This window comes from Equus quagga, chromosome 11 (genome assembly GCF_021613505.1).
Source record: "Equus quagga isolate Etosha38 chromosome 11, UCLA_HA_Equagga_1.0, whole genome shotgun sequence".
Classification (NCBI taxonomy): Eukaryota; Metazoa; Chordata; class Mammalia; order Perissodactyla; family Equidae; genus Equus; species Equus quagga.
Genome location: NC_060277.1, coordinates 93335427 through 93363405, shown reverse-complemented (window position 1 = coordinate 93363405; position 27979 = coordinate 93335427). Strand labels below are relative to the sequence as shown.

The 27979-nt window shown below is 49.9% G+C and overlaps 1 protein-coding gene across 1 annotated transcript; it reads left to right on the top strand.

Moving 5' to 3' along the window:
- Positions 1–529: 529 nt before the first annotated feature.
- Positions 530–27696, top strand: PIP4K2B (phosphatidylinositol-5-phosphate 4-kinase type 2 beta). Its single transcript, XM_046675123.1, has 10 exons — positions 530–857; positions 10538–10635; positions 13483–13579; positions 15960–16112; positions 17023–17169; positions 18193–18231; positions 18760–18873; positions 22023–22281; positions 22776–22879; positions 23471–27696. The coding sequence occupies exons 1-10, from the start codon at positions 699–701 to the stop codon at positions 23549–23551; spliced, it is 1251 nt and encodes a 416-aa protein (XP_046531079.1). The 5' UTR covers positions 530–698; the 3' UTR covers positions 23552–27696.
- Positions 27697–27979: the final 283 nt, after the last annotated feature.

The following is a 27979-nucleotide window of genomic DNA, read 5'->3' as shown; positions in this document are numbered from 1 at the left end:
GCGTGTCCCGCGGGTGGAACGCGCCCGAGGCCCTGGGGAGTGGGAAGATCCACGCTCGGGTGGAGCGAGGGGGCGTTCCTTGGTTTTCCCGGCAGGACTTCCTTTTTCCCTTGCTGCGTTCCTCCTCTCTCCCCCGGGGTGGGGATGGTACGTCCCACCCTCCTCGCATTCCCCCCCCTCCTCCTCTCCGGAGCAGTGGCGCCGCCGCCATCTTGGCACGTCAGGTTGAGGGAAAGAGCCAAAGCCCGGCTGTGAGGGGCCGGGACAGGGAGGCCCGCCCGCGGTAGACAGCGAGCCCTTCCCCGCCCCCGCCCCTCCCCGCTTCCGCGCGGGGCTTCGCGGCGCGCAGAGGCGGGCCCGGTTCCTGTCAGGCCCGGGGAGGAGGGGCGGGCGGGCCAGCCGCTGCCTCCCCGGGACGGGCGGTACCACCCAGGCGGGGAGGCGAGGGCCTGGCGACGGCAGGGCGGTGGCAGCGCCCGGGGGTGGGGTGCGGCGCGGGCCGGCCGGCTCCCTGGGGCGGGGCGTGGGGCGGACGGAACCACCGGGGCGGGGTGGGGAGGTAACGGGACGGGCGCGACCATGGCGCGCTGAGGGAGCGGGGGTGGGGATCGGTCCGGGGGAGGCCTGGGGCCGCTGGCTTGTGCGCCGTCTCGGCCGCCCCCCCTTTCGCCGCCGCCGCCGCCGCCGCCGCCCCGGGCATGTCGTCCAACTGCACCAGCACCACGGCGGTGGCGGTGGCGCCGCTCAGCGCCAGCAAGACCAAGACCAAGAAGAAGCATTTCGTGTGCCAGAAAGTGAAGCTATTCCGGGCCAGCGAGCCGATCCTCAGCGTCCTGATGTGGGGGGTGAACCACACGGTAACCAGCTCCCCCGCGCGCGCCCCTCCGAGCGCGGCCCCGCCGCTCGCACGCCCCCGGCATCCCCCGGCCCTCGCCCGGCGGGCCCTGCCAGTGACGCCTGCAACCCCTAGCCAAGCCACTTGCACGCCCACCCCACCCTTGCACGCCGTCCCGGCCGCGCGTGCACTCCCGCGCGCCACGCGAGGCCTGGTGTCGCCGACGGTGGTGCGCTGTCGTCTCCTCCCCTTCCCTCCGGCCCCTCGAGCGTCCTGCGACTGGCGTGCTCGCTTCGGGCAGCCCGTGGAGCGCAGAGGGAAGGCCTGGGCGCAGTGGAATCGCTTTCATCCCTTCTCCCTCTCTTCTCGCCTCACCCTCTTTGCTGGAGGGGTTTTCCCCCTTGTTCCTTCGAACTGGCTACCAGCCCCCTGTCCAGTGGACAGAGCAAGTGGCATCGACCTGCCTGAATATTCCTCTATTTCTGGTCGTTTGGTTGGTGTGACTGCTCAAAGTTTCCCATCCTCCAGCCCTCCTTACCCCTGGCTGTGGAAACCTCCCTGGGTTTCCTTTTTTCTTCTTGAACAAGATGTATCAACTGGAGCAGCACAGGCTTCCTTGAAACACACTTTGCCAGGGGTCTTCTTGGGTTAGGGAGAAGAGAGAATGTAACCATTTGAAAGAAGGTGAGGCCTGATCATAAGGAGGACTATTCATAGTAGAAATAATGTGTCTTCCTGCATTCTCCTGTGGTCGTCAGAGACGTTCCCTTCTCATTTATTGAGCTTTCGGTTGTATGGTCAAGAAAGGCATGATGATGGATATGATTAACATGAGAAAGAGGTCCCCTGGATCCTTGGAGTGCTTTGAGATTCTCCAATGGTCCCTGTCAGGAAGTTGGAACCTAGCACAGTGTTTGAGCTGGACGACTCTGTTTATGTCCTGTTTGTTTAGAGTCTTTCTTCTTCTTCCTCCAACCACTTGCTCCTTGCCTTCTGACCCTTTCATTGTGAGTTCCTGCGCCAGGAATGAGCCGAAGAAGTAAAAGGACCTGAAACACCAACTTCACCAACTAAAAGTTTGGAATGAGGAAAATGAAGCTGTTGGCTTGGGTTTCCTGTGGTTTCCAGTTTTTTAGGCTCCCTGACTTTCCTGATCACTTGAAATTGCCTCCAAGACCAAATGATGCCAGAAGGACCTGGGGTCGGCAAGACTTTTTGTTTTGCTTTGGTAGAGGAGCCTTTGGCTGGAGATTGATGAACTTCATAGTCTGAGCCAGGATTTTAGATCTTTATCTCTAAAGCACTTGGGTATGGTGAAGTCTTTGTTGGTTTCTTGGTCTTGGGTGGGTTACTGTTTTTAGTAACCTCACTGAAGTGAGGGTCATGGCCAGGGTAGAGAGTACCACTGGTTTAATGCCCAGACCTCTGGGGGCTGCTTCAGGCCAATAGTCCAGCAGAGTTTCTTCCTCCTGCTGCCTCAGGGTTCATCTGACAACATTGCAAAGGAAACTGGGTCATCAAAATGTGTGCCCTGTGTCCCTGTCTGGAAGTCAGTCCTTGGTTTTGTTCTGCAGCCTGCTTCTCCCTAGAAAGCATCCTGTCTGTAAAGAACTGGTACAGGTCCGAGAGTCAGGAATATTACAGTTAGCCAGAAGGGACTTTGGGTCCCTTATTGTATACATAAAGAAATGGAGTCCCCTGCTGGAAGATTAGCTCACCTGTGGCCACAGCAAAAGGGGCAGCTCGTTGTCCAGCACCGTGGGCTGTGGTGGCCAGTGGTGGTGCGTGAGTAGCAGGTCTCATTTTCTTTGACTCCCGTTCCTTGTTCTCTGTCTCAGCCAAGTGCCAGGATAGATGGGAGTTATGGTCTTGTTAGAGAACCTGAATGTATGCTCAGGAGTGTGTATGGTGCTTGGTTTTCTGATAGGCAAGCAATGAGTCTGCCCAAATGTGGGCATCAGATGGAAGCCTCTGAACGGCAGGTAGATAGATATCTTTGATTCCTACTCTCTAGGACTAGGTGGTCACCTTCTATTTTGCTAACGTTAAGAAAATTTGTTTGAGGGCTAGCTGGAGAGGCACTGACTTTCAGCAAGACCCATCCATGCCTCTGGGAATAATGAGCGAGTACCTCAGGGGACCACTGGGCACTGGACCAGGGGGCACTGGGCACCACTGCCCTGGACAGGCTGAGATTCAGAGGCCAGTTCGTCCCAGTTTTATTGCTTCATCTTGACCTGCAATAAGGTCTAGCAGTTAGGGTTCCTCATCTGGAAAATGGAGGCATCTCCCCAGAGGAAGGGCGTAAAATCTGCAGTTCTCTAGGGGTCAGGACTACATTGTTCTTGGTGGATTGCTAGCCTTCCTTCAGAAGCCCACCGTTGCAACTTTTTGCAATCTAAGCTTTCAGATGCTACCTTTTCTTTGATTCTATAGATTCATACCCATTTAGGCATTTAGGCCACAGTAGTCTGTGGCTGATGGTGTATGAGATATGAAGGATGGATATGTCTTTATAGCAGAAGTCGTTACTCTCTGATGAGGTGGCTGATTTACTTCTAGGTGGACAAAGAGGCCTTTGAGCTCAGTGTTGAACAGGAGCTCCTCTGGTGGACAGATGCAGCTCATGGTCTTTCTGGAGGAACACTGTGTGGGCAGGGAGAAAAATTGGAAGACTTTGACTCTGTCAGGGGAGAACTAATAAAGAGAGAAAACCAGTGTTTTAGCAGATGAAATATAGTTCAGAGGGTCTTGAGTTAGGAAAGAGGTGGCCTCGGAGAGGGGCATGGAGACCAGAGGAGGCAGACCTGGCTTGATACCTGTTGGCCATTTCAGGAACCAGGTACATGCGAAGCCTCCCCCAGGTGATCAGAAGGAATAGGAGCAGTTGACGGTAGCTGTGTTTAACCATTTGGGAAGCTGCCAGACTGTTCTTCAAAGTGACTGCACCATTTTATGTTTGCATCAGCAGTTGGGGGGGATGGGGGCTGGAGGGTGGAGTTCCAGTTTCTCCACATCCTTGCTAACACTTGTTATTGTCTGTCTTTATTTTTTTTTTAAGATTGGCACCTGAACTAACATCTGTTGCCAATCTTTTTTTTCTTTTTTTCTTTTTTATTCTTCTTCCCAAAGTCCCCAGTACATAGTTGTATATTCTAGTTGTAGGTCTTTCTGGTTGTGCTAAGTGGGACTCCGCCCCAGCATGGCCTGATGAGCAGTGCTAGGTCCCGGCCTAGGATCTGAACCGCTGAAACCCTGGGCCGCCAAAGTGGAACGTGGAGGGCACGAATTTAACCACTCGGCCATGGGGCGGGCTCCTATCTGTCTTCTTTATTATAGCCATCCTAGTGGGTGTGAAATGTTATCTTATTGTGATTTTGCCTTGTCTTTCCTTGATAACTAATGATGTTGAGCATCTTTTCATGTGCTTATTGGCCATTTGTGTATTTTTATTGGAGAAATGTCTGTTAAGATCCTCTGCCCATTTAAAAAAAAATTTTGCCCATTTTTAAATTGAGTTGTCTTTTTATAGTCATAAGAGTTTTTTATGTATTTTAGATACAAGTCCCTTATCAGCTATAGGATTTGCAAATATTTTATCCATGTAAACATTCTTTGGCTTATCTTTTTCACTTTCTTTTTTTATGAGGACGATTAGCCCTCAGCTAACTGCTGCCAATCCTCCTCTTTTTTGCTGAGGAAGACTGGCCCTGAGCTAACATCCATGCCCATCTTCCACTACTTTATATGTGGGATGCCTACCACAGCATGGCGTGCCAAGCAGTGCCATGTCCACACCCGGGATCTGAACCAGTGAACCCCAGGCTGCTGAAGTGGAACATGTGCACTTAACCGCTGCACCACTGGCCTGGCCCCCTTTGTCACTTTCTTGATGGTATCCTTTTATTTTTTCCTGAGGAAGATTCACCCTGAGCTAACATCTGTGCCAGTCTTCCTCTATTTTGTATGTGGGTTGCTGCCACAGCATGGCCACCAACAAGTGGTGTAGGTTCGTACCTGGGAGCCAAACTGAACCCAGGCTGCCGAAGCTGAGCGCTTTGAACTTAATGACTAGGCCACAGGGCTGACCCCTTGATGGTTTCTTTTGAAGCTCAAGTTTTTAATGTTGATAAAGTCCAATTTATCCATTTTCTTTGGTTGCTTGTGCTTTTGGTGTCATATCTAAGACTTTGCCTAACCCGAGGTCATGAAGATTTACTCCTATATTTCCTTCTAAGAAAAACTCTTACAATTTTAGCCTTTACATTTAGGTCTGTAATCCATTTTGAGTTAATTTTTGTATATGGTGAGAGGAACAGATTCATTCTTAAGTCTGCTCAGTTCTCTCCCTCATTCCACCCCTGTTCTGTCCACTCATTTTCTTTACTTAATGCAGACCCAGAACCTCCTTTACCTGCCTTTTCCTCTTGCCCTGCTACTTTAAAAATCTTTAGTAAATATTCCTGCGCTAATGAGGCCTTTGGATGAAGTTGTCCTTCGGCAGGCCTTCCCACGTCACAGGGAACAGTGGGACTCACGCAGGGGAAGGAGCAAGGTGTCGAAAGGAGGAATAAACCCAGGTAGATTTGTGGCACCTCTGGCTCTCTGTTCTTGCCGTCTTCCTCTCTGGAGTTTCATGTCTTGCTTGGACCTCCTTGGTCTCGGGAGTGTGTTTCCAAGCACATCATGTTTTCTGATGGGGCAGGTAATAAATGATTGTCAGTGGTGGCCAGCCCATTGCTGAGCCACCCGCGGAACTCCTGGGACACGTCAGGAAGCCTGCATGCCCAGCCTACGCCTCCTGGGTAACAATTCCTGTGAAGGTCACACAGAGAAGTGGAGGCTTCTGAAATCAGAAGTTCCCCAGACTGGAACGAGTGACTGAATTTTCATCTCTGGTAGGATCAGCATAGAGTGAACTCTCTGCTCCTAAGTTGTTGTTCACTCAGCTGGTTTAGCCTCCTCATTATTTATGCTAATGGCTCATGGAGTTAATCATGTGGATAATCCAAAAACCACTTACATGACGTGAGATACAACATACTTAGCATCCTAATGTATTGTATTTCGCATGATATTTGAATGAGTCTCCATTCCACAAGTGCACTTCTGCTGAAGATGAAAAAGGTTGGCCCAGAAGTGTGCTAGATAGTGAAGGAAAGACACAGCTTCCTGACACATTGCTTTAGTCATGACCTTTCTTGCCTCAGAAGTTTTAGTCAACTCCCCTTTGTCTACCAAATAAAGTTTGTTCTTCTCCCCCTGGCATTTGAGACTCTTTATTGAGGTCATAGCCTCAATAGCTAATAGTAATCTTTCCCATCGTCCAGATCACGAGCCTTTGGCATGGGCACACTAGCTTTGCTGTCTCTCTTCTCTTTATCCTAGTGTTAGCCATCTATCCCGGCATCCTTCATTTATTGTGCAACTAGTATGTGACAGTCATTGTGCTGGGGGCATAAAAATGAATAAGATAATCTCTTCCTTCTACGGGCTCACAGCCTAGTGGAGAAATCAAACATGTAAACAAATAATTACCCAAGTGAATGTGACATTTCAAATATAAAGATGCACAGAGGAATTAGTAATTAATTCAGCCTGGCGAAGACAGGAAAGCTGTCTCAGAGGAAGTGTCTTTTAGCCAGATCTTGGATGGTTGTCTTAGCTTTATCCCTTCTTCTATTCTTACTGCCGCAGCCTATCACTTGAACTATTGTAATGGCCCCATAAATGGTCTTGCTGCTTCTTAACCTTGCCCTTTCCAATCTTTACTTGATTTTGATTCCAGAATTACGTTTCTGTATCACTCATCTGATCATGTTAATTCCCAGACTTGAACCTGAGAGGACTTCCCATTGCCTGCATAGTCAAGTCCAAATTTATCATAGAGTGGACACACCTAAGTTCAAATCCAGGCTCTGCCCCTTAGGATAGCTTTGTAGTAGTGATTTTTCTCTCTGAGCTTCATTTTCTTCTCCTATAAAATGAGCATAACACTTTCCTTGCAGATTATTAGGTTAGAGGCAAGGAATGGAAAACACTGCCTCAGTCAAGGTAGCTATCCATAAGAAGGCCAGCCCAGACACACCTGGGAGCACGTTGTCTCTGTGACCTTGAGCAAGGTACCCTGGACCTCTTTTGCAAAATCAGATTAATACTACTTTATGTGACTATTAAGTATTGGAAATAATAGCATAGAACAGAGTATATATGATATATGTAATATATCATATATAATGTAAAGCACCAGCCACTTAAAGGCATTCAATAAATAGAAGCAGCTGCTATTTATTGATATTGATAATATGCTAGGCTGTTCACCTATCTTTCCTGTATTATCTCCCTTCACTCCTTAGTACCTCTGTCCTACCCTGCCAACCTCCAGTCCCCACCCCCCCACAATGGGCAGTATACTTTCACAACTCTGAGGCTTGCTTCTGACTGTTCCCACGGCCTGGGATTCCCTTCCTTTCAACTACTATCCTCGGCCTTTCTCACATGGGTTTCTCTATAGCCTCTTCTAGCCACCAACTCTTTCACTCCCACTCGCAGGCAGAATCAACCATTTCTTAATCTGTGTTTCCATCTCCCTTTATTCATAGCTCTGTAGCACTCATCACATTGTGTTAGTTACTTGTTGTCTGTCTTCCCAGCTAAACAGAGACCATGTCTTTTTGTTTTTGTATCCCCAGCTTCTGGCACGGTACTGGCATATAGTAAGGCCCTCGATACATTGAGTAGAAGTAAACTGAAAAGAAACTTGGCAGTCTGAGCCAGATCAGGAAAAATCTTAAACGCCAGGCTAAGGAGTTAAAACTTTCCCCTGAGGTTGGTGAGGAGCCTGGAAGACTTTTAAGTAGGGGCGTAACATGATCTTGTTGTGGATTCTTCCAGTGTTGAGTGCTCTTGGCAATACCAGGAGGGGCATTAGGTGCCCTGTTTCTAGCCTGATGTGTAAGGGCCAGGAGTCTGACTCTCTGAGCACACTAACCTTGCCCTCCTCTGAACGTCTGCTATTCTGGGCGTCTCTGTCCCTGTGTTCTCGCTCACTTGTGTACTGCTTGACTTCGAGTTTCACTGTCTCGTGAGTTTGTCTCATCTCCCTGGTAATGAGCTAAGCCTCCTACTCGTTTCGTGTGCACAGTGTGTGCAGCATTTCCCCTGCTGCCTGCCCCCGCCTCCCTAACATGAAATGAAGCATGTTGTAGGCATTTCAGTAAGTGCTTGTCCAATTGAAATTGAATAGAACTCTCTGGGGATATACAATTTAGCACAACTAAGAAAATAGTACCGCTAATCCCCAGAGTGAATCATCTACATGTGGCCCAGTGGAAATGAGGGGTGAGTCCACATAATTCAGATATATGGATTGTTCACCAATGTATTATCTCAGTTACAAATTTCCTGCTATTGGGTTGTATAGTCAAGAATAGAGATGAAGGGAGAACTAAAAACTGACTGTCTTAAAGCCATTCAAACTATACTGCAGTAAGAATTACACAGAGAATTATTGAGTAGAGCAGTCCTGAGTAGCTCCTGTTAGATTAATTCACCCTGGCTAAGGGGCAGTTGACCCCTCTCAAGCAAGGGTTTAGTCTTTTCTGGTTCTCTCAGTATCAAGCCCTGGCCTTGGCACCGAGTCTGGATTTTAGACTAACCCAGAATCAATTAGTACAGATACTAGAATGTTTTAGTAAATAACCATACTCTTTGAGCCAGTGGTATGTTCCTTCTAACATGCAGGTATGAGCTAGAAAAGGTAGAGTTACATAAGAGCCGTGAACTTCCTAACTTTAACTCTCGAGCCAAACTGAATATGCCAGGAAAAGGGAAGTGGGACAGCTACTATGAATTGTTTCTTTTGGCAGAAAAATGAGGAGGTGGAATGGTTTCCTCCGTAGGCACACACTTAAGAATCAGCTTTTCTTGTGAGCATCCTTTGGAATGCAAATTGGCGTGGCCTTTTATTTTGTGGCCAGTTAGCCAATGGTGGGTATCAGAGACCTGGATGCTGAGAATTTTAAGTGCACAGTTTGATGAGTTTCAACAAATGTATGTACCCATGTAATCATCAACCCAAAACATATAGAACGTTTCTGTCACCCTAGAATCACCTCTCATGTCCCTTTATAGTCAACTCCCCCCAGCCCAACCCAGGCCACCTCTTACTGGATTTTTCTCACTACAGATTCCTGTTCTAGAATTTCATATAAATGGAATCATACATTGTATACTCTTGTGTCTATGCCAGTCAGTTTTTGCCAGCAGTTTATTGAGCCTCTGCTCCACTGCCAACTTATGGTACTACCCTACTGCCCCTCCCCATGCACGTGCACTCATAGGTATGCCTCCTTAATTTCCCCATGAGTAAATTGGGTTTTTCACCAGCTCTAGGAAGGTATGGTTCCCCAGCCCGGTTACTGCATTAACTTCAACTTCCTCTATCTTCTGACATTTCTTAAAAGGTTTGGAACATAAAAGGGGCAGCAAATTAAATGCTATTTCCCCCCATTTATGCTCCTGGAAGAGTCCTAATGACTCTGGGTTATTCCCTCGCTGCCACATGGGGCCTCATTGAGATAATAGGATTTGCAAGGAAAGTATCTGGGAGACACAAGGCTGTGCTTCCTCCCCCCCCCCCCCCCCATCCATTAAGTCAGGACTAAGGTTTCCTCTGTAAATCCTGAATGCATTAGTGGCAACTGAGTTGAGGGTCAAATACTCTGCTGTGATGGGAGAGGACATCTGTGGCTAATTAGACCGCTAATTGGCTCAGCTGGGGATGGAAAAGGGCAGTTTCTGCCCCCTCAGCTCTGCACCAGTGGGAAGCTAGCTCCCTGTCCAGCCTCCATCTCCCTGAAGAGGGATGAAAGACAACGAAAAGGTTTGTTTGCAGTGGGGCGAGGCAGCCTGCCCCATCTCCCGCAGTTCAGCATAAGGCAGGACATGGCTTTAGGAACGGACCCTGTGTTAATCAGGAGAGTAAGAGTGAGCCAGTGGCCAGATGTGTACCTCTTCTGCTCACTTTAAATTTAATCCTTTACTTTGGAGATGCATTATACACCCACACTAAACCCCTCCAGGTTTTTTCCTACCCCAAGCTGATTTCTTGAGTGACCTGCAATTTATATGATGATTCAAAGGCTTCAATTGATACTCATGTAGGTTGGGTGACATTTATTCATTGATCCATTTATTATTGCATTTGACAAATGCTTATATAGTGCCTGCCATATGCAAATCATGGTGCCAAGCACTGTGGGCCTCCAAAGATCAGTTAGATGATCTTTGCTTCCAAAAAATCAGTAATATGATCTTGCCTAGCTTATAGTCTAGCAGGCAAGCTTGTGAGGTTTATAAGTATTAACTACAATATGAAGGAGGCTGTGAGATGCCTAAAAGATATTGGATACAAACAATGCTTCAGGAATTCCAAGATGGGAAAGAACGTTTATGGTCTAGAGAATCATGGAAAGCTTCACAGATGAGGTGCCTTTTGAGCTGAACCTTATCAAGTGGGGAGGATTTCTGTGGGTAGAGATGAGGTTGGGAAGTTATTTGAAGAGAAGAGCAGAAAAAACAACGGGGAGGGAATCCATGGACATGTTTTTGGTGAGATGGTGGCATCCACATTGTAGCATATTGTCTCTCTGAGGCAGGTGGCCTCCTGGCTGAGAACCTCACTTTGCCCTTGCTTTGCAGATTAATGAGCTGAGCAATGTCCCTGTCCCTGTCATGCTAATGCCGGATGACTTCAAAGCGTACAGCAAGATCAAGGTGGACAATCATCTCTTCAATAAGTAAGTTGCCAACTGAGTGGGCTCAGGTTTTGTGGGCAGTCCTTTCCCTCAAGGCGGAGAGCTTCTGAAACCTTGCACATGGCTAGCCAAGCCAGCACCTGGCAGGGTGTGACAGTGACACCTGGGTCACAGAGCTGAAAAACTGGCTGGGAAAATGCATTCATTATGTGCCTCCACCTTGTGTTGTCTTGTCCTCTCAATCCTTTATCAGCCTACCTCCAGTGTCCCTTGGGGCATGTGTCTGGCCCACGGTGATTCATCCACGGCCAGTTTAGGTAAAAGTGAGCTGCTCAGGAGCTGAGATATCCAGTGTGAGGCTGACAGCAAGGGCCCTATCTTGATCTTAGTCTGAGGCAAGAAGCTGCCAGGCATGTTCCTGGCCTGGGATGCAGTGAAACTTTTCTCTCCAATTGATCCATGAACAGAAGGCTGAGCATGGTGCCCAGGGCTGCTATCTGAAGTACGTCTTCCCATTTTGTTCGTTATGTCTTCTTGAATTAACACCGGTATCTGAAGGTTGTCTCAGACTTTGTTGGAGCAGCCATCTCACCTGGCACAGACTGGAGTGGCTCTAAGCCCTCGGAGGCCTTGCTTTTTCATCCTACTGTGGGTCACCCTAGGAACTATTTGCTGCCCCGTTTTCCTCCTTTCTGCATTTGAATCCTGGTTCCACTCTCCATTGTCCCACAGTCCCCACCATCCTACCAGCTGGGCTCTGTCACCCCACCATTCCCAGACTGTTAGCCCGGAGGAGAAGCTTGATTTGAAAACATCCCTTAGTGGCCTCTCTCTGCCATAGTAAGTAATAACAGCATCTTATTCTAGAAGCCATCTGCCTTCATAGCTGCTGCTTGCTAAGTGACTACCTTTATAGGAGAAAAACTCTCCTTTGTTTCTCCTCTACTCTCACACTACTACCACACTTCATTTCTGACGCCAGACGTGTGGGTTTTCTACACGTCAAGCAATTCTGTAGGACACCAGCTGGGTGTCCTACAATTCAATTCAGTTCTGACCTTGTCTGCCTGGAGTTAGCATCAGGTCCCACAGTTAAGGGTTCAGTCCCACAAGACTGCCCCCCCCCCCGCCTTCAGATGCCAATCACAAATCCAGATTGTCACCTGTGCTTCTGACCAACCTGCTATAGGTCAGAGGTTCCCACAACCCTCCCCCATGGGTTGGATTAATTTGCTCAAGTAGCTCACAGAACTCAGGAAAACAGTTTACTTAGTAGATTACCGGTTTACGTGCATAGGGCAAGATATGTGGGAAGGGGTGGGGCGCTTCCATGCCCTCTCTGGGTATACCACCCTCCCCCAGTCTCCATGTGTTAACCAATGTGGAAGCTCCTGAACCATGTCCTTTTGGATTTTTATGGAAGCTTCATTATGAAGGCATGACTGATTTAATCATTGACCATTGATGATTGATTCAGCCTTCGGCCTCTCTCCCCTCCCTGGAGGTCAGTGGTGTGGAACTGAAAGTTCCAACCTTCTAATCCTGGTAGGTTCCCCTGGCAACCAGCATCCATCCTTAGAGGCTTTCCAAAATTCACCTCATTAACATAAACTCAGGTGTGGTTGAAAGGGGCTTGTTATGAATAACAAAAGACACCTTTATTGCTCTTGTCACTTAGGAAATTCCAAGGGTTTTAGGAGCTCTGTGCAAGAAAAAGGGACAAAGACCAAATATATGTTTCTTACCAGCTAAGGAAGGAGAGGCAGCCCTCGGCTCTGAGGCAGGCAAGGAGGTGGTTCTGTCTCAGAGGTCAGGGCTCTGGAAGTGGGCATTGCACCATTGCCCGTTTCAGGGTCCATGGCCTCTCGTGAAGTTCCACCACCTTGACATCTTGGCCTGAAGCAGAGCATCCAATCTTTTATTTTCTTTTATATTTCTTTATTCCTTTTGTCCTTGCAATGACTGTTTATGTGCTGGTTATTAGACTGCAGTGTTATTTATTAGAAGACAGGGGTACGTAAGGCAGACCAGGCCCCTGTCTGCATGAGAAGCCACTGCTTTTTATTTCTTGAAGTCTGTCATCCTGGAGTAACCAGAGGGACGTAGTTCTGAAAGGAAATTCGCAAGCAGAGTGACTACTGTAAAGATGGAGGATTTGGAGGAGGCATCCCTTCAAGGTGGTTCTCTCCCCTCCTTGGGGAGAGTCTGCGGATTGACCGAGGAGTGGAAAGAGTTGAGATTGGTACCAGTAGCCAGCAAACAAGGCTTTACTGAAAGATGGATCCCAGTCAGCTGACTGAGAACCTCTTCGATCTACTGCACCCCTCTCCTCTGTCACACAGAAGCCTAGGGCAGGGTTTCCTGGCTGTAACCGTGTTCAGGATGTTTTGATAGGCACATCCTCAGAGGACAGGGCCCTTTGAGAAAGGCTTTCCCTTTAGCCGTTAGACTGACATTCACGTCACAGCAGCTGCGCACGTGCAGGCACCCACCTGTAGCAAGTACAGAGCTTATGAAGTGGGGCCTACACTCAGTCTCACTTCTCGGCATGTAAGGTTTTTTTCTTTAATGTAAATTTTATTGAAAGATAACATACACTCAAAAAAAGAACACAAATAGTAAGTATACAGCTAGATTAATTTTTTTCAAAGTGAACACAAGGGATGTAAAGTTTTTAAACCTTTATGTGCTCAGAATCACCTGGAGTGGTTGTTAAAAATGCAGATTTCCAGACTCACCTGCAGAACTTCTGAGGCCTTAGAAGCCTACATTTTAAGCACTGCAGATCGTTCAGATCCAGGTAACCTGTGGACCACACTTGGAGAAGTCCTGATGTGAGAATTAGGTGAGCAAGGAGAAGTTCACCGACATGTCTCTGCTCTTCCCTAGGGAGAACCTCCCCAGCCGCTTTAAGTTTAAGGAGTACTGCCCCATGGTGTTCCGAAATCTCCGGGAGAGGTTTGGGATTGATGATCAGGATTACCAGGTACGAGATGCCTGCAAAACTGGGAGGGTCAGAAAATGGAGTGGGGTCAGGAAGCCACAGGACAAGGAGAGAAAAAAAGTGTCTACCGTTCTTGTGCTGCGTCTTCCTGTCACGTTGTGCTCCAGCCCAGGCAGTCTTTGCCAGTGTTGGTGGGCTCTGCAGGGCTGAGGGCCTTAGAAGTGCTGATGATGCCTCGCAGGCTCAGGCTCCTCTCTCCGGGAGGGAGAGCAGTGGGAGGGAGAGGGGTCTGTGAAAGCTGCTTCATTTTAGTCTGACATTCCCAGTCTAGGCTGAAGAACCCTTCTCCTTCGTAGTTTGCCTTAAAAGAGAGAGAATTGTTGCCAGCGGGAGATGAGGCCTCTTAAAGCAGATAAGACAGATTAGAAAAGGAAGACTTCAAGGGTAGTGTAACCTCTTGCCAGGTATGAGTGCCACCTCCTAAACTTGTCCCCTGTCTGATGTTGGGGGGGGGGATAGGCAAGGCAGGGCAACTGCCCTCTCCGGGGGGTGATAGTGCCGCAGAGGCTTTGGCATGGTTTCTGTTACTTCTCCCCTAGCGCCTTCCTTGGTAGACAGCCTGGTGGTGAAGGCGGGAGAAGTTTCCACTTCACCTGTGTAGCAGTAAGAACTATAGCTGAGCGTCAATTGTCTGTGGGGAGAAAGGAGTGTACAGCCTAGTGAAATCTAAAATGGACGCCCAAATCTTTTAAAATACTGTAATTCCTCCCTCCTCACTCCCACTAAGCCTTTCAGAGAATAGTTCTCGAGAAGCAGGATGGGCCTCGGGTGAGCCTCCCCCGCCTCCCTCCTCCACTCCGGAGGGCCTGCCGCAAAGATGCGTGTCCTGAGGAGGAGATGCAGGGACTTGAACGAACAGGAATGTCTCTATCTAGGAGGGACTGGGAGGTCCCTCCAGCCCCTCTGTTGGGACCCAATCTTGAGGTAAATCATGGCCTGATTGGACCCTGAGGTTTTCTGAAAGCGTCTTGCCATTATTGCATCCCCAGGTTGATCAGACATCTTCCCTCCACTGTGGCTCCTTCCCTTCTGCTTGGCCATCTAACCACATCCTCTCAGTGTCTGCATTTCTTCTCTGATAACCTTGTGGGCAAATGATTGTGCTCAGGACTGAAGTAGGGGCAGAGAGGACCGTGTTCAGGGAGGGGACTCTATACTCTTGGGCTACCAATGATTTAGAGAGTCAGGAAATGCTGCCTGGAAAGGAGGTGGCAGTAGAAATGTACTTCCCAGACAGGCTTGAGGCCTGTCAGTCTTCCTGGTACGAGGACCGGGCCGGGAGAATGAGGCCCGCAGGGATGTAGTCTACTCAACATTTCTGGACTGGGGACACCCTGTTTTGCGGGGTGCTCCTGTGATTTAGAAAGCCCCTCATGACTTCAAACTTGAGTTTCTCCCCTGAAGGTGATGCTCCCTCCTCCCCCAGGGTCTTGTGAGGAGGCAGTAGGTGAAGGGAAAGAGTAGAATCCTAGGTAAGAGAGGAGGAAAGGGCTTGGAGAGGAAGCATTTCGGTGAGCAGATCCCCACGTGTGTTTTCTTGGGAACAGGACATCTGGGATCTCCCTCTCTGCCTTGCCTCCCAAAGATCTTCTTGCATCTGCTTGGGGAACACATCCCTTTGGTTAACACACACCTTCCCCTACTCCCCCTCTTGAGGCTTCTGCTGTCCTCTGATCCTAATGGTAATGCGGCCTCAAGAAGGAGCAGGGACAGAACCAGAAAAGCTCCCCAGAACTGCCTCATAGCCCTGTACCGACAAGCAGGAGTTTGAGGGGAGGGGAGAAGTGTTGGACGGAAAGGTGAGGACCAACTTGCTGCTTTGGGAAGGGTTTTACAGCATCAGGGTACATACAGGGAAAAGAGATGACTGTATCCATTGCTTCTTTATGCTAGACTTCTTAAACTCCTCCTAAGTTTTGTCTTTGTCACTCCAAGAGACTGGGAAAATCATCTTGGTCAGCCTCTTGTGTTCCAGGTGAGGAAACTTAGGAGGAGAAAAGTTAAATGGCTCACCCAAAGTCATATCACGTGTGAGTGTCGGGGTTCAAATCCAGTCACCTAACGTCTGGCACCGAGTTTTAGTTTGTAGCATAGCTCTCTGGGATCAGAATGAAAGGAAATGGCTCACAGTCCTCCTCCCATCCTAGTCAAGGATTAGGAGCAGGTGGTAAGGAACAACTCTTGTCACTCTTAGAAGACTTTTGGGAGAGATGTGAACTTCCCATGAGAAGGGGTGAATAAGGTCCCATCTGTCTCAGTGTTGTTGGCTTTAGAGTAATCTGGCCTGTGAGAGGAGACTCAGCAGAAGTCAGAGTCCTCGTTCTCCTCCCAAGACCAGCCCGCTTTTTTCTTGGTCCATCAGAATTCAGTGACGCGTAGTGCCCCTATCAACAGTGACAGCCAGGGCCGATGTGGCACACGTTTCCTCACCACCTATGACCGGCGCTTTGTCATCAAGACTGTGTCAAGTGAGGATGTGGCTGAGATGCACAACATCTTAAAGAAATACCACCAGGTATCGTGAGTCCTGAGCTTGGACAGTGGAGGACGGGTTAGAAGAGGGAGAAGAGCTGGAGCTTCGTGGGGAGGGATTGGTCCTCTCTGGTCCTGGCAGATGCCTCCTGATAACCGAGCAGTTGGCCCTCTCCCAGCACCATGTTTCTGTGAGGTGTTTCTGTGCCTACTTGAAAAAAAAAGAGAAATGAAGGCATGTTACTGACACAGTCCCAGTTGAACAGCTACTTCTTGTCAGAGTTGCGAAGTGTTCACGCTCTGGCACCTGCCTTATTTCTTCTAAAAGAGGTCCTGTGGGCTCGGCAGGGTTGCTTCTTTTCCCGGCCTGACTCCGCACTCCTCTGGGCCCTGTCCATGAGAAAAGCAGGGGTGTGGTGGCACCATCTGAGGGCCTGTCCTAAGCCTAGTTGGCTCATCAGGGAAAGCTGGCTGCTCTCTGGGACACCTGGGAAGTGGTGACAGGGATTTCTGGTCTTTGGGAGCTACAGCAGAAAACCCCAGGGCATAGCATGGGTGAGAGCTTCTGGTGTGGAGCCATTCTGTTTTCCCAGACAGCTGGGTCACAAACCTGCCTCTTCATCCCCTCTCTGCCCTTTGGCTTTCCCATTTTAGGCTGGCAGAGGAGATACAAGGCCTAGATCAGTGCTTTCCTGTGGTGGAACCCCAATAAAATGAAACCAAAGGGGCTGTGCACTGCTTGCTCAGCCTCACACTCTGCCATGCCAGTTGAGGATGGGGGTGGCTTTGCCTGTTGGAAGTCTGGGGAATGCCCATGACTTCAAGAACCCAATATGAAAACTACTAATCTAGAGGCTCGAATCCCAGGAGCGTTTCAGCCTGGGGAGAGCCCTGTCCATCCTGGCACCCTCATAGTTCCTTCACTTTGCCTCCTGTCCTCTCTTCCTTTCTAGTTCATAGTGGAGTGTCATGGCAACACCCTTTTGCCTCAGTTCTTGGGCATGTACCGCCTAACTGTGGATGGCGTAGAAACCTACATGGTGGTCACCAGGAACGTGTTCAGCCACCGGCTCACTGTCCACCGCAAGTATGACCTCAAGGTAAAGGGCTCTGTGTTTCCAGCTCTGTCTCTGGCTGCCCTCTCCCCGAGGCTCGGAGGGGCCACCACTTCAACCTCCACATGTGCCCTGGGAAAGCCAGAGCATATGTTTTGACATGCACAGGTGACTCTGGAGTTGATATGCCTAATTCTTGTGGGCCAAAGGCTGTTTGAAGTCCAGGTGACAGTAACAAGAGGTTATTTAAGCCCTAAATCTACCATATTTATGTAACAAGTGATGCTCTTCAACTCCTGTCAGTGGGATGTACACACTGAGGGCAGCAGTATGGGCACAGGCTGTGCTGACACACGCACTCTGGCATCTGTCCAGGCCCCATGGACTGACAGCACAAGTGTATTTCTAGACACCAAAAAGAACACACTTGTGACTGTGAACCACAGCGCTCCGTTGTTCTGGAACCTGGCTTCCTGACTTCCGTCACTTCACTGCCCCTCACTGTCTGCTGCAGCTACATGGTCTCCTTTCCATTCCTGCAGAGCCTGTGCTCTCCTCCCCCAGGATCTCCCACGGGCTGCCGGGACTCTTCCCTCCCTGCCTGTTTCTCTGCCTCCACCTAATTCCTTCCTACCTTCCCTTCTGAGCTCAGCTCACATCACTTCTTCCAGGAGGCGGGCCTTGCCCCTCACCTCACCAGCCCAGCCCTGCCCCTGTGCTACATGCCTCAGTGTCCTCCCTCCTCCCCTGCCCACTTAGCATCACTGTCATTAATGGGTTAATTCCTCATGTAACTACTGCTCCCTTGTTAGAAGGAAGGTTCCCTGAGGGCAGGGACTGAATCTCCTACAGATTCAGGTTTCCTGAGCGGCTGTCTCATGCATAGCGAGAGCTCTGTGAACGGTCTGTGACAGAGGAAGCGAACGAGCTGCTGCCTCCTGCCCCTCTCGGATTCTAACCAGGCTGCTTCGCTTCACCTGCCTCCTTTCCCCAAAGACAGCTGCATGTTTTCTCGCTCAGTGGAGTTTGCCTCAGCTGGACTTCTCCTGATGGCTTTTATCCTTTCAGGGTTCCACTGTTGCCAGGGAAGCGAGTGACAAGGAGAAGGTATGCTGGGACCTGTGCTGATCAAGTGTGGAATGGGTCACTTGGAATCAGAGACACCTTCTGCCGGCCATCCTGTCCCTTCCTCCACCACAGCCTCTAGCCCAGTTCCCAATCATGCAGTCTGTGCACGTGAAACACTCTGTGTCACTAAGCACCTGCCTGTCCTCATCCTCTGCCTAGGCCTTGGTCTCTAGCCTTTTAGCTCTGCCCTTGCTGGGTTCTTCATGGTCCTGGAGGGCCGGCAGTTTCCATCTCACAGTCCAGCCTGAATCAGTGAGTGGCTGCCTGAGTCCTGAGGCAGTCCAGGCTCAGCAGGAAGGCACGCTTCGGTCAGTCCCGTAAGCCACGTATTTGCCATCCCTGCCTGCCCGCAGCCCGGGGCGGTGGCCTCCTGTGCTGAGCTGTTGATTCAGCAGGTTGGCCGTCTGTGTGCTAAAGACCCTTCCCCTGTCTGTGCCATTGCCCCAGCAGAGGACTCCTTATGAATGAATCGGGCCACCCAGCCTAACACTGCTATTGCTCTCCCAGGCCAAGGACTTGCCGACATTCAAAGACAATGACTTCCTCAATGAAGGGCAGAAGCTGCATGTGGGAGAGGAGAGTAAAAAGAACTTCCTGGAAAAACTGAAACGGGACGTAGAGGTACTTACTAACCCTCATGGTCACCTTGGTTGAACAGGGCCCTCTCTTGTCCCCAGAGCAGAAGCCTCTTTAACCTTAAGAAAAATGGAATTCACTACTTTTCAGGAATATGAACAAAGGAAGGGTGATGATTTGAGCAGTGTGGGTAGTTATTTGCAACCTAAAGCTAGTGCAGATGAACGTTGCATTTGGGGGACACAGTTTGTGCCAGTAGAACCTTCCTGCCTCAGCTTGAGACACTTTCCCTCATCTCTTCACTCATCTATTGCAGCACCTTTTTCAAACTTCTTTTCTGGTGCTCTCCCCATAGTGGAGGGGGCATCCGGCCATCAGAGCGACAGGAAACCAGCTGTTAAGATCCACCAACCCTGTGGCTCTCTGACTCTGATTCTCCCCTTGCCAGCGCCCTTCTGGTTGGAATGGGACTTCCAGCCAGAAGTTCCTGTGGAGAAGTTCCTCTGGGGAGAACAGGTGCTCAGTAGCGACTGTGCTCTCTGGATCACCTGATAACTTGGTGTCTCCTATTTTAATAAATTGGGAGCCTGCTCATTAAAAACAAACTCTACAAACATTTCAAAAAATTTTATTTTTTTTATTGTGCTAAAATACACATAACATAAAATTTACCGTCTTAACCATTTTTAAGTGTACAGTTCAGTGGCATTAAGTACACTCACATTGTCGTGCAGCCGTCACCACTATCCATCTCCAGAACTTTTCCATCTTCCCAAGCTGAAACTCTGTACCCATTAAACACTAGTTCCCCATTCCACCTTCCCCCCAGCCCCTGGCAACCACCATTCTACTTTCCGTCTCTATGAAATTGACTATTCTAGGAACCTCATAAGTGGAATCATATAAGATTTGTCCTTTGTGTCTGGCTTATTTCACTTACCATAATGTCTTCAAGGTTCATCCATGTTGTAGCATGTGTCAGAATTTTCTTCCTTTTTAAGGCTGAATAGTATTCCATTGTGTGTGTGTGTGTATATATATATATATATACTACGTTTTGTTTACCTGTTCATCCATCACTGAACACTTGGTCTCTCAGTTAAGATTCTCCATAGAAACAGAATCAATAGGCTGTAGCTCTAGCCAGCTAGATGATTATTATAAGGAATTGGCTCACATGACTAATGAGGCTGACAAGTCCCAAGATCTGCAGTTGGCAAGCTACAGACACAGGAGAGCTAATCTAATGGTATAGTTTCACTCCAGAGGCTGGCAGGCTCAAGACCCAGGAAGAGCTGATGTTTCCGTCTGCATCTGAAGGCAGGAGAAAAACTGATGTCCCAGCTCAGAGGCAGTCAGGCAGGAGGAGTTCCCTTTTACTGGTAGGAGGATCAGCCTTTTTGTTCTATTGAGGCCTTCAACTGATTGGATGAGGCCCACCCACATTCGGGAGAGCAATCTGCTTTACTCAGTTTGCCAATTCAGATGTTAATTCCATCCATAAACTGCTTCACAGACACACCCAGAATAGTATTTGACCAAATGTCTCTGCACTTCATGGCCCAGTCAAGTTGACACATAAAATTAACCATCACACTTGGATGCTTCATTGTGAGTAACGCTGCTGTGAACATGGGTTTTACAAACTTCTTTTTGCTAGGAAGCTTTTTTGTAATCACCCCCTACTGTATTTGTGCCTTGATGCTGATACTCACTTTGTCCAGAGTCTTTCTCCTCCCTTTCCTTCTTTCCTCCCTACTCTGCTTCTAAGAAGAATTTAAGGCAGTTTGCATAGTTTATTTTTCACTTGTATGTTGCTTTGTAAATGTTCTCAGGGGGTAGGAGGGGGTGTGGTTCATGGATTCCCTCTCTTCTGGGGCCCTGACCCCTTCTCCCTAGGCCTTGAGAAGGTCTTGTCTAGAGGGGTGTGGAATGGTGCCCCGCCTTTCCTTACCGAGGAGATTCTGCTGATCTATCATCAGGGCTTCTTGTGCTTTTCGTTGTGTTCTCGGTCTGTGCGTGGAGCTGCTCGGGTCCTATTATGATTCCCTTCCTAGTTCTCTAGTCACAGTGGTCAGTGGGACAGTTTCCTGGTGCTGCAGGCTCAGTTTGTGACCGTGGCAGAATGCCTGGCACGTGGCTGATGGTGGCTGCTGGCTTGTTCACATAGGATTTAGACCAATGACTCTGGCCTCATTACTAGCCAAGCTGGCATGCCAGCTGGCCATTTCCATCCTGTACCATTCCCACCCTCTGTTCTTCTCCAAGTGCTGGAGTCCTAGATCAGGAGACCTGAGAGATCCTCCTGCTCACAATACCCATTATATAGATGAGAAAACTGAGACTCGGCAAGGGGAAGCCACACGATGTGAGCTTCCTCCCTCAGTACCACATGGCCTCTTTTGACCTGAAGGGAAGGTGTTGAGAATGTTGGTTGGCTCTGACTCTCATTCTTATGTCGTGTTCCCTTTTCTTTTTCTCCCCGTTTTTACTCTTGACTGGTAAAGAAGCTGAATTGCATAGTTCTTCAAACTTTGCCTACGACTCCCAGTTAGAAGTGCATTTTACCTTGCAACCCAACGTACGTACCACACAACACACAGACTGAAGTACTATGCATGCTTTCTTCCTGTTAGGCACTCTGATATTTTCTATCCTATTTTGTGGTATTTAGTAATAATAAAAAAAATCCTAGACCCAGCCAACTGAATTGGATTTAGGACTCATAATGGACTGAGATTCATGGTTTGAAAGACACTGCAGTGTTGCACCCATCTCCCCAGGCTCTTGCGCAGTGCAACCTTCCATTCTTTCTTTCCTCAGCTCGCCATGGCTTCTCGTGATCCCAGACCGTACGGGCCGTCCCTCTTCCTGCCACGCTTCTCTGCCTTCAGGCCCGCAGCCTCTCCCTGCCTGACTCCTCTTCACCTGTCAGGCTCAGCTCAGCTCAGCTCCTCCTTTCCTCAGGGAGGCCCTCCCCAGTGCTCTGGACTCCCACAGCTCCTTGCCCTCGTGGAATAACTGTCTTCCCCATTAAACATTGAGCTCATCCAGGGCAGAGACTGATGTCTTATTCGCTGTTGTATTTCAGAATTGGAGAATTGAGTTGAATACTTCTTCTCCCCTTTCCAGATGCCACTGGGATGTTCCATGTAACCTCTTCCTTCCATCTCTCCTCCTCCCACCTCCCCTAGTTCCTGGCCCAGCTGAAGATCATGGACTACAGCCTTCTAGTGGGCATCCATGATGTGGACCGGGCAGAGCAGGAGGAGATGGAGGTGGAGGAGCGGGCAGAGGATGAGGAGTGTGAGAACGATGGGATGGGCGGCAACCTGCTCTGCTCCTATGGCACGCCTCCAGACAGCCCTGGCAACCTCCTCAGCTTCCCTCGGTTCTTTGGTCCTGGGGAATTCGATCCCTCTGTTGATGTCTATGCCATGAAAAGCCATGAAAGTAAGTAGGAGCCTGCGCTTGCCCTGCCCACCCCTGGCCCCCATCCTCCCTTTCGGGTCCATTGTTGAGACGCCCCTGTGCGTATCTGGACTCTACCTTATTAATTGTGAACTTTGGCCTCTTTCTGTCTCCAGGCTTCTATACTGGGTCACCACCAGTAACTTTGTCTTCTGGGGCCCTGGGGTCCTTCTCTGTCAGGCCTTCCTTCACCCCTCTGCTTGTCCTGGATATCTGAGGCATGGTTCTGCTCTGGTTCATGGGATGGACAAAAGCTCATAAATACTGTCATGTCAACCCCACAGGGTAGCCGTGAAAGTCAAATAAGAGAAGAGCTATGAAAGCTTCTGCGAATGACTCCAGTAGTCATTCCTTTTGTCAGATCCAAAATGATAGGGAGGCCTCTGGATCTCCTATCTGAAGGCTGTGGACACAGCTACTTTCTGCTCTTCTCCCTGCTGCCTCTTCCTCCTTTCCTGCTTCCCCTCCCCCTTCAGGTGCCCCCAAGAAGGAGGTATATTTCATGGCCATCATCGATATCCTCACACCGTATGATGCTAAGAAGAAAGCTGCACATGCTGCCAAGACGGTGAAACATGGGGTGAGTGCTCCCTGTCTCCATCCAGGCCCAGTGGGGGGTCTTCCGACACCTGGGGAGGGTGGGCTTCGTGCTCTGAGGAGACACTCTCCTGCCCCCACCCCCAGGACAGAGAACCAGAAGAGCAGCCTGCCTGGTTGCCTGTTTTCTCTCCCTCCCATCTACACCCACCCCCTCCCTGTAGCCGGGTAGTATGCCCAACTTGTTTTTCCCCTGGTTCTCTGGCTCTCAGGGCCCTGAGCCCGTCCTGCTGGTAACAGCTTTGTTTACCTGCCTGTGCTGCTCCCCAGAGGCCTGTTTCCCCATGGACTTCAAGCTACTGTTCTCCACACAGGGGCCCCTCAGAGATCTGGAGCCTCTCGGCCACCTCCCATCTGCCTTGCTCCTGCCGCAGTGGGTGCAGTCCTTGGTTATGACTCAGAGGACTGGGGCCAGGGCAATTCTGAGACATGGCAACACTTCTTGTGGCCTGCCCAGTCTGGTGTTCAGCTCTAATGTGGAGCCGGAGGCTTCTGAACACCCGGGCCCCTCCCAGGCACAGCCCCCTGATTAGGGCCAAGGAGCTAGACCTGAGTCAGCCTCTGTGTATTACAGGCGGGGGCCGAGATCTCGACTGTGAACCCTGAGCAGTACTCCAAACGCTTCAACGAGTTCATGTCCAACATCCTGACGTAGTTACCTTCCACCTTCAGCCAGAGCCAGAGCGCTGGATGTGGGGTTGGGCTTGAAAGAGGGAGAGGGTGCATTTGGGCTAAGATGGGAGGGTGGGGAGCAGATTGGGGGGTAGGGGAGGGCTTTAGCAATGAGACTGCAGCCTGTGACACTGAGAGACTAGCTGGGGAGGAGGGGATGTGCTGTGTGTGCACGTGCTCACAGGATGTAGCCTCACCTGCTTACCCTTGATTTCCCTCCACTTGACCCAGGTTAAAAAGGGGTTTCCTTTTTGTTACCTTGTAACCTTTTAGGATACCTTGGGGCTAGAGATGACTTTGTGGGTTTATTTAGGTTTTGTTTCTGAAACTTTGTTGCCCCAGGTTTGCTATTGATAATGATGTATGTCATCACCCTATCCACCCTCCCCATCCCTGCCCTGCTCAGTTCCCTTCAGTTAAAGAGGCACCCCATAGACCCAGCCAAGGGTCCCTCAGAGCAAAGTGCTCTAATGCCAGAGGAGAGGAGGTCGGACACCTCAGCCCTGCTGCACTTGATCTTGTCTGGATTAACCTTTTAATTTTATGGAGCATCATGCACAGCTTCTTCCACCTTTCCACCTCAGAGCTGAGTGAAATGTTACATGATTCCTCCATCTAATGCTGTTGCCCCGGAGGAACACTCCAGATCAACGTCAGGCATCTTGGATCGGAATCAAAGACCTCAAAGGGGAGTGAGTTCATCCTCATGGGATGGTAGGGGGTGGGGGAGCTGCTGGGCTCTTGGACAGCTGGTTCTCAGAGAACCCTGTGATCCTCGCCAAAGCCCCTGGGCTCTCTCGGCCCCTGGAGTTCAGATGTCCTCTCTCTAAAGTCTGCTTCCCACTGGATCAAGAGGAAGGCACCTTTGGATGTGACAGAACCCTCGTGCTAAAGTGGTTATTTTCCCTTGGGGAAACCCCGGAAACTGATGAATATCAAATGAGGTCTTGTGTCCTCCATTCAGTGACTTCCTTCTGACCTTCCTCCAGGCACCCACACTTGTAGATGAGCTTTTAGCTGGGGGCAGATCTCCAGGCACCTGGGGTGCTCCTTGCAGAGATACCTCTTCAAGCCCCACGGCTACCATGTAGGTAATCTGACTCCTTGTGCCTGTGGTTTGTCACCTGGATGGTTATGGCCAGCAGGGACTGGCGCCCTCCATCTTGGAGTGTGGTGGCCAAGCCTGAGGTTGCTTCTGAGTCTCTGGAGGGTGTGACCCAGGAAATCCAATTTGGAGGCTTGATGTGGGGTTCGACCTGGCCTGCAACCCCGGGGCTGTTTTTCCTTGATGCCCCCCCACCAGACTTAGCAATTCTGCTACCCACAGCTTCCTCAGAAGTGCCATCCTGCAGCTTCCTTCAGAATCTCCACCCACCTTCTGAGCCTGCTACCCAGGCCTCAGAATTGAGCCATGTATGTGGGTCCGTGATGCCATCAGAGCAGTCTGGTCTGGCTAGGAGAGAAAACGGCCCTGCACTGGAGGAGGTACATTCCTGCATCTTCTCACCTCCTCACCAGGAACTGGGCATTTGGGATGAGATATGGTAAAACTTGTAGATAACCCCGCACATGGGAAGAAAGTTTGTGGAACCATTTTGAATGAATGGATTGGTTTCTTGTGGCTCCCTCCAAACTTGGCCAAGCTCAGCTTCTGGAGCAGGAACCAGCACCGTCTCGGTGCCCTACCTGCAGCATTGTGTCAGTGAGGAATGGAGACAGCATTCTTGGACTTCACTGGGGCTGCCAGAACCCTTCTGGAAGAGGCAGACGGGCTCCAACAACTGCCCTGGCCCCAGGAAGGGGCCATAGGTAGCTCTGAACATCAGCAGCGAGACCACGAAGTGACTTGGAGAAGAACTTGGAACCAAGTGGCTCATGGAGAAAACAGATTTGACTTAGGGAGGGATTATGTGGGAATAATGTTTGGACTTGATTTCCCCACCTCCTAATCAAGAATGAAAATTTGGATCTGCTCCTAGTCAGGCCCAGCATCTCCGAAGCTTGGCAGGCTGTCTCCCAGCAGCCTCCACAGGCTTGGGCTCCCACCTCCTAATCAAGAATGAAAATTTGGATCTGCTCCTAGTCAGGCCCAGCATCTCCGAAGCTTGGCAGGCTGTCTCCCAGCTGCCTCCACAGGCTTGGGCTCCCACCGGCTTCTGCATTTGGTCTGCTGATCATGTTGCCATAATGTGTACGAAAAGCGTAACACCATCTATCAGTTAAAGATGAGCTACCAGGTCTCTAACTTCTTTAACATTGAGTTTCTGTGGGGTTTTTTGTATATTGTTTACATTTTGAGAGGTAGCATTCTGTTTTAAATGCTTTTTGTTCTTCTGACAGTATTGTTGATTGGGTCGAAACATTTGAGCTGTGGTTTGGTGGATTTTAGGTTTTTCTTTTTAAAGGTCATTTTCTGTACTATCTTCAGATTGGTTTGGCCCTCTAATTCCTTTGGCACTCAAATGTTTAAAAGCTATTTATCTTGGTTTATACAAGTTTTCTTGCTCTTCTTTTTGTAATGAGGAAGATATGTTTGGTTTGCAGTCTGAATGTAGAGAAAGTGAACTGATCCCCAAGCTTTTGTCTGCCCCCACTCTTTTTTCCAAGTCCCGCCTTTCCCTCATTGGGCAGTAAGGCATCCGAGGGGAAGTGCCTGCCCTCCACCTCCCTCTTTGGAGCCATGAAGAAAGGCTGAATCGTCTTACGCCATCTTGGAATACCTTTGGGTCTCCCAAGGACAAAGGTATAAGAATAGGACATGGCTGACTGGGTGAGGCCTAGATGGGGATGAGGGCGGGATTCGTCTCCCTTCCCTCCCTCTACCATTTCACCAGTCACAGCTTCTCCCGTCCTGCCCCACCCCTCTTCTCTGAAAGTCCATGGCTGAGAAAACTGTGGTCTCCCAGCCAACGTGAGGAGTCTGAAAACTCCACTTAGACCACTAGGTGAAGGCCTCTGGCCCTTGTTCCTGTTAATGAACCACTGAGTCTTTGTCCCCCAGTGCAAGCTCCTTCCCTGTGCCTGCGGTGTGGGGATTACGGGGCAGGCAGGGAAGCCAGCAGTTGCAGGAGCACAGACTGAAGCAGTGCTCCATCTCTCCTTATCTAGCTCAGGGGTTACTGGTCTGTGGCAGGTGCCACGAGTCGCCCCTGTGGCTGTTCTCAGTGGCACTCTCTCACACAGGCAGCTCTTCTTCCTCCCCTCACCCTCTTCCTACTTCACTTGTTTCTCTTGCCTGTGCTTTAGGCCTCAAACAGGTCGCCTGGCCGTGCTCGGGGCTTGGGACTACAGACTCCTGCCCTAGTGACTTTCCCCTCTTCACAGTCTGCCAGGGCCTGCCCTGGGAAGCTGGACCAAAGACCCAGGACTTCTCTCAGTAGCCAATCCCACCCCCCAGTTGTTTCTACCAATTCAAGTTGGGAGAGAGAAAAACCTTCAGCACTCCCCAGCGTTTGAGCTACTCAAGTGTTAGGGGCTGGAAGGGACAGTGTTTAAACACTCTTAGAGCTCTGGCCTTAGACCTTGGCTCCCCCGGCTCTAGGGACCTCACTTCTTTCTGACAAATGTGGGGAGTGGGGTGCAGCCTGAGCACAGGAATCAAAGGGAAAACACATTCAAACAACTGCCCCCAAATCTACCAGCCATCTGCAGGGGCAGTGACGTGCCCAAGCCTTCCTCTGAGATGGCCGCTTGCGAAGGGAAGACAGGCCCGCCTGTCTCCTGCGGCTTATGCTGAGATCCTTCGGAAGCTGGGGAAGAAACTTCCAGAGGAGCCCTTTCCCCTTGCTCAGAGCCATTTTGTGAGGAAGTGGGAACCAACAACCTTTGTGGGGAGGCCCGGTGCTACTCAGCACACCCAAGCATCGGGTCAGGTCATGTAATAAAAAAAATGTGAATGAAGTTTAGATTCACCTTTTGGGGGAGCAGGATGAACTACCGGCCCATCATGTGTGTGACTTCTCAATTTCCCACTGCAATTTCCATTTTTTAAATAGGAATTTTCAACCCCCTGTGCTTGTCTAATGTCTGCTCGGAACAGTTCGAGACCCTGTTACTGTTTTAAAATGCATGCATGTTAAGATGAATCTCCAACCCGAGGCAAAAATAAAACTCAGAAAGTTTTGTGTACACATTTGTCACGTGTGTCTTTTGGAAGTGAGTCCTCCTTCAGATGCAGTTAATACACAGCCGCTAAGAGCACAGGCAGCGGCTTACACTGGCCTGCCAGCCGTCCTCCAGCACAACACTGAGGAATGGGCAAGCCTCCACCCTTTCACTTGGCCAGCTGCGTAGAACCAGTGCTGGCAGGGAGCCACACACCTGTCCCAGCTCTCCATTGAACAGCTATGTGGCTGACTTTGAACAGGTCACCTCTGTGTACCTCAGGTTCTCTATCTAGACTCTTGAAGCT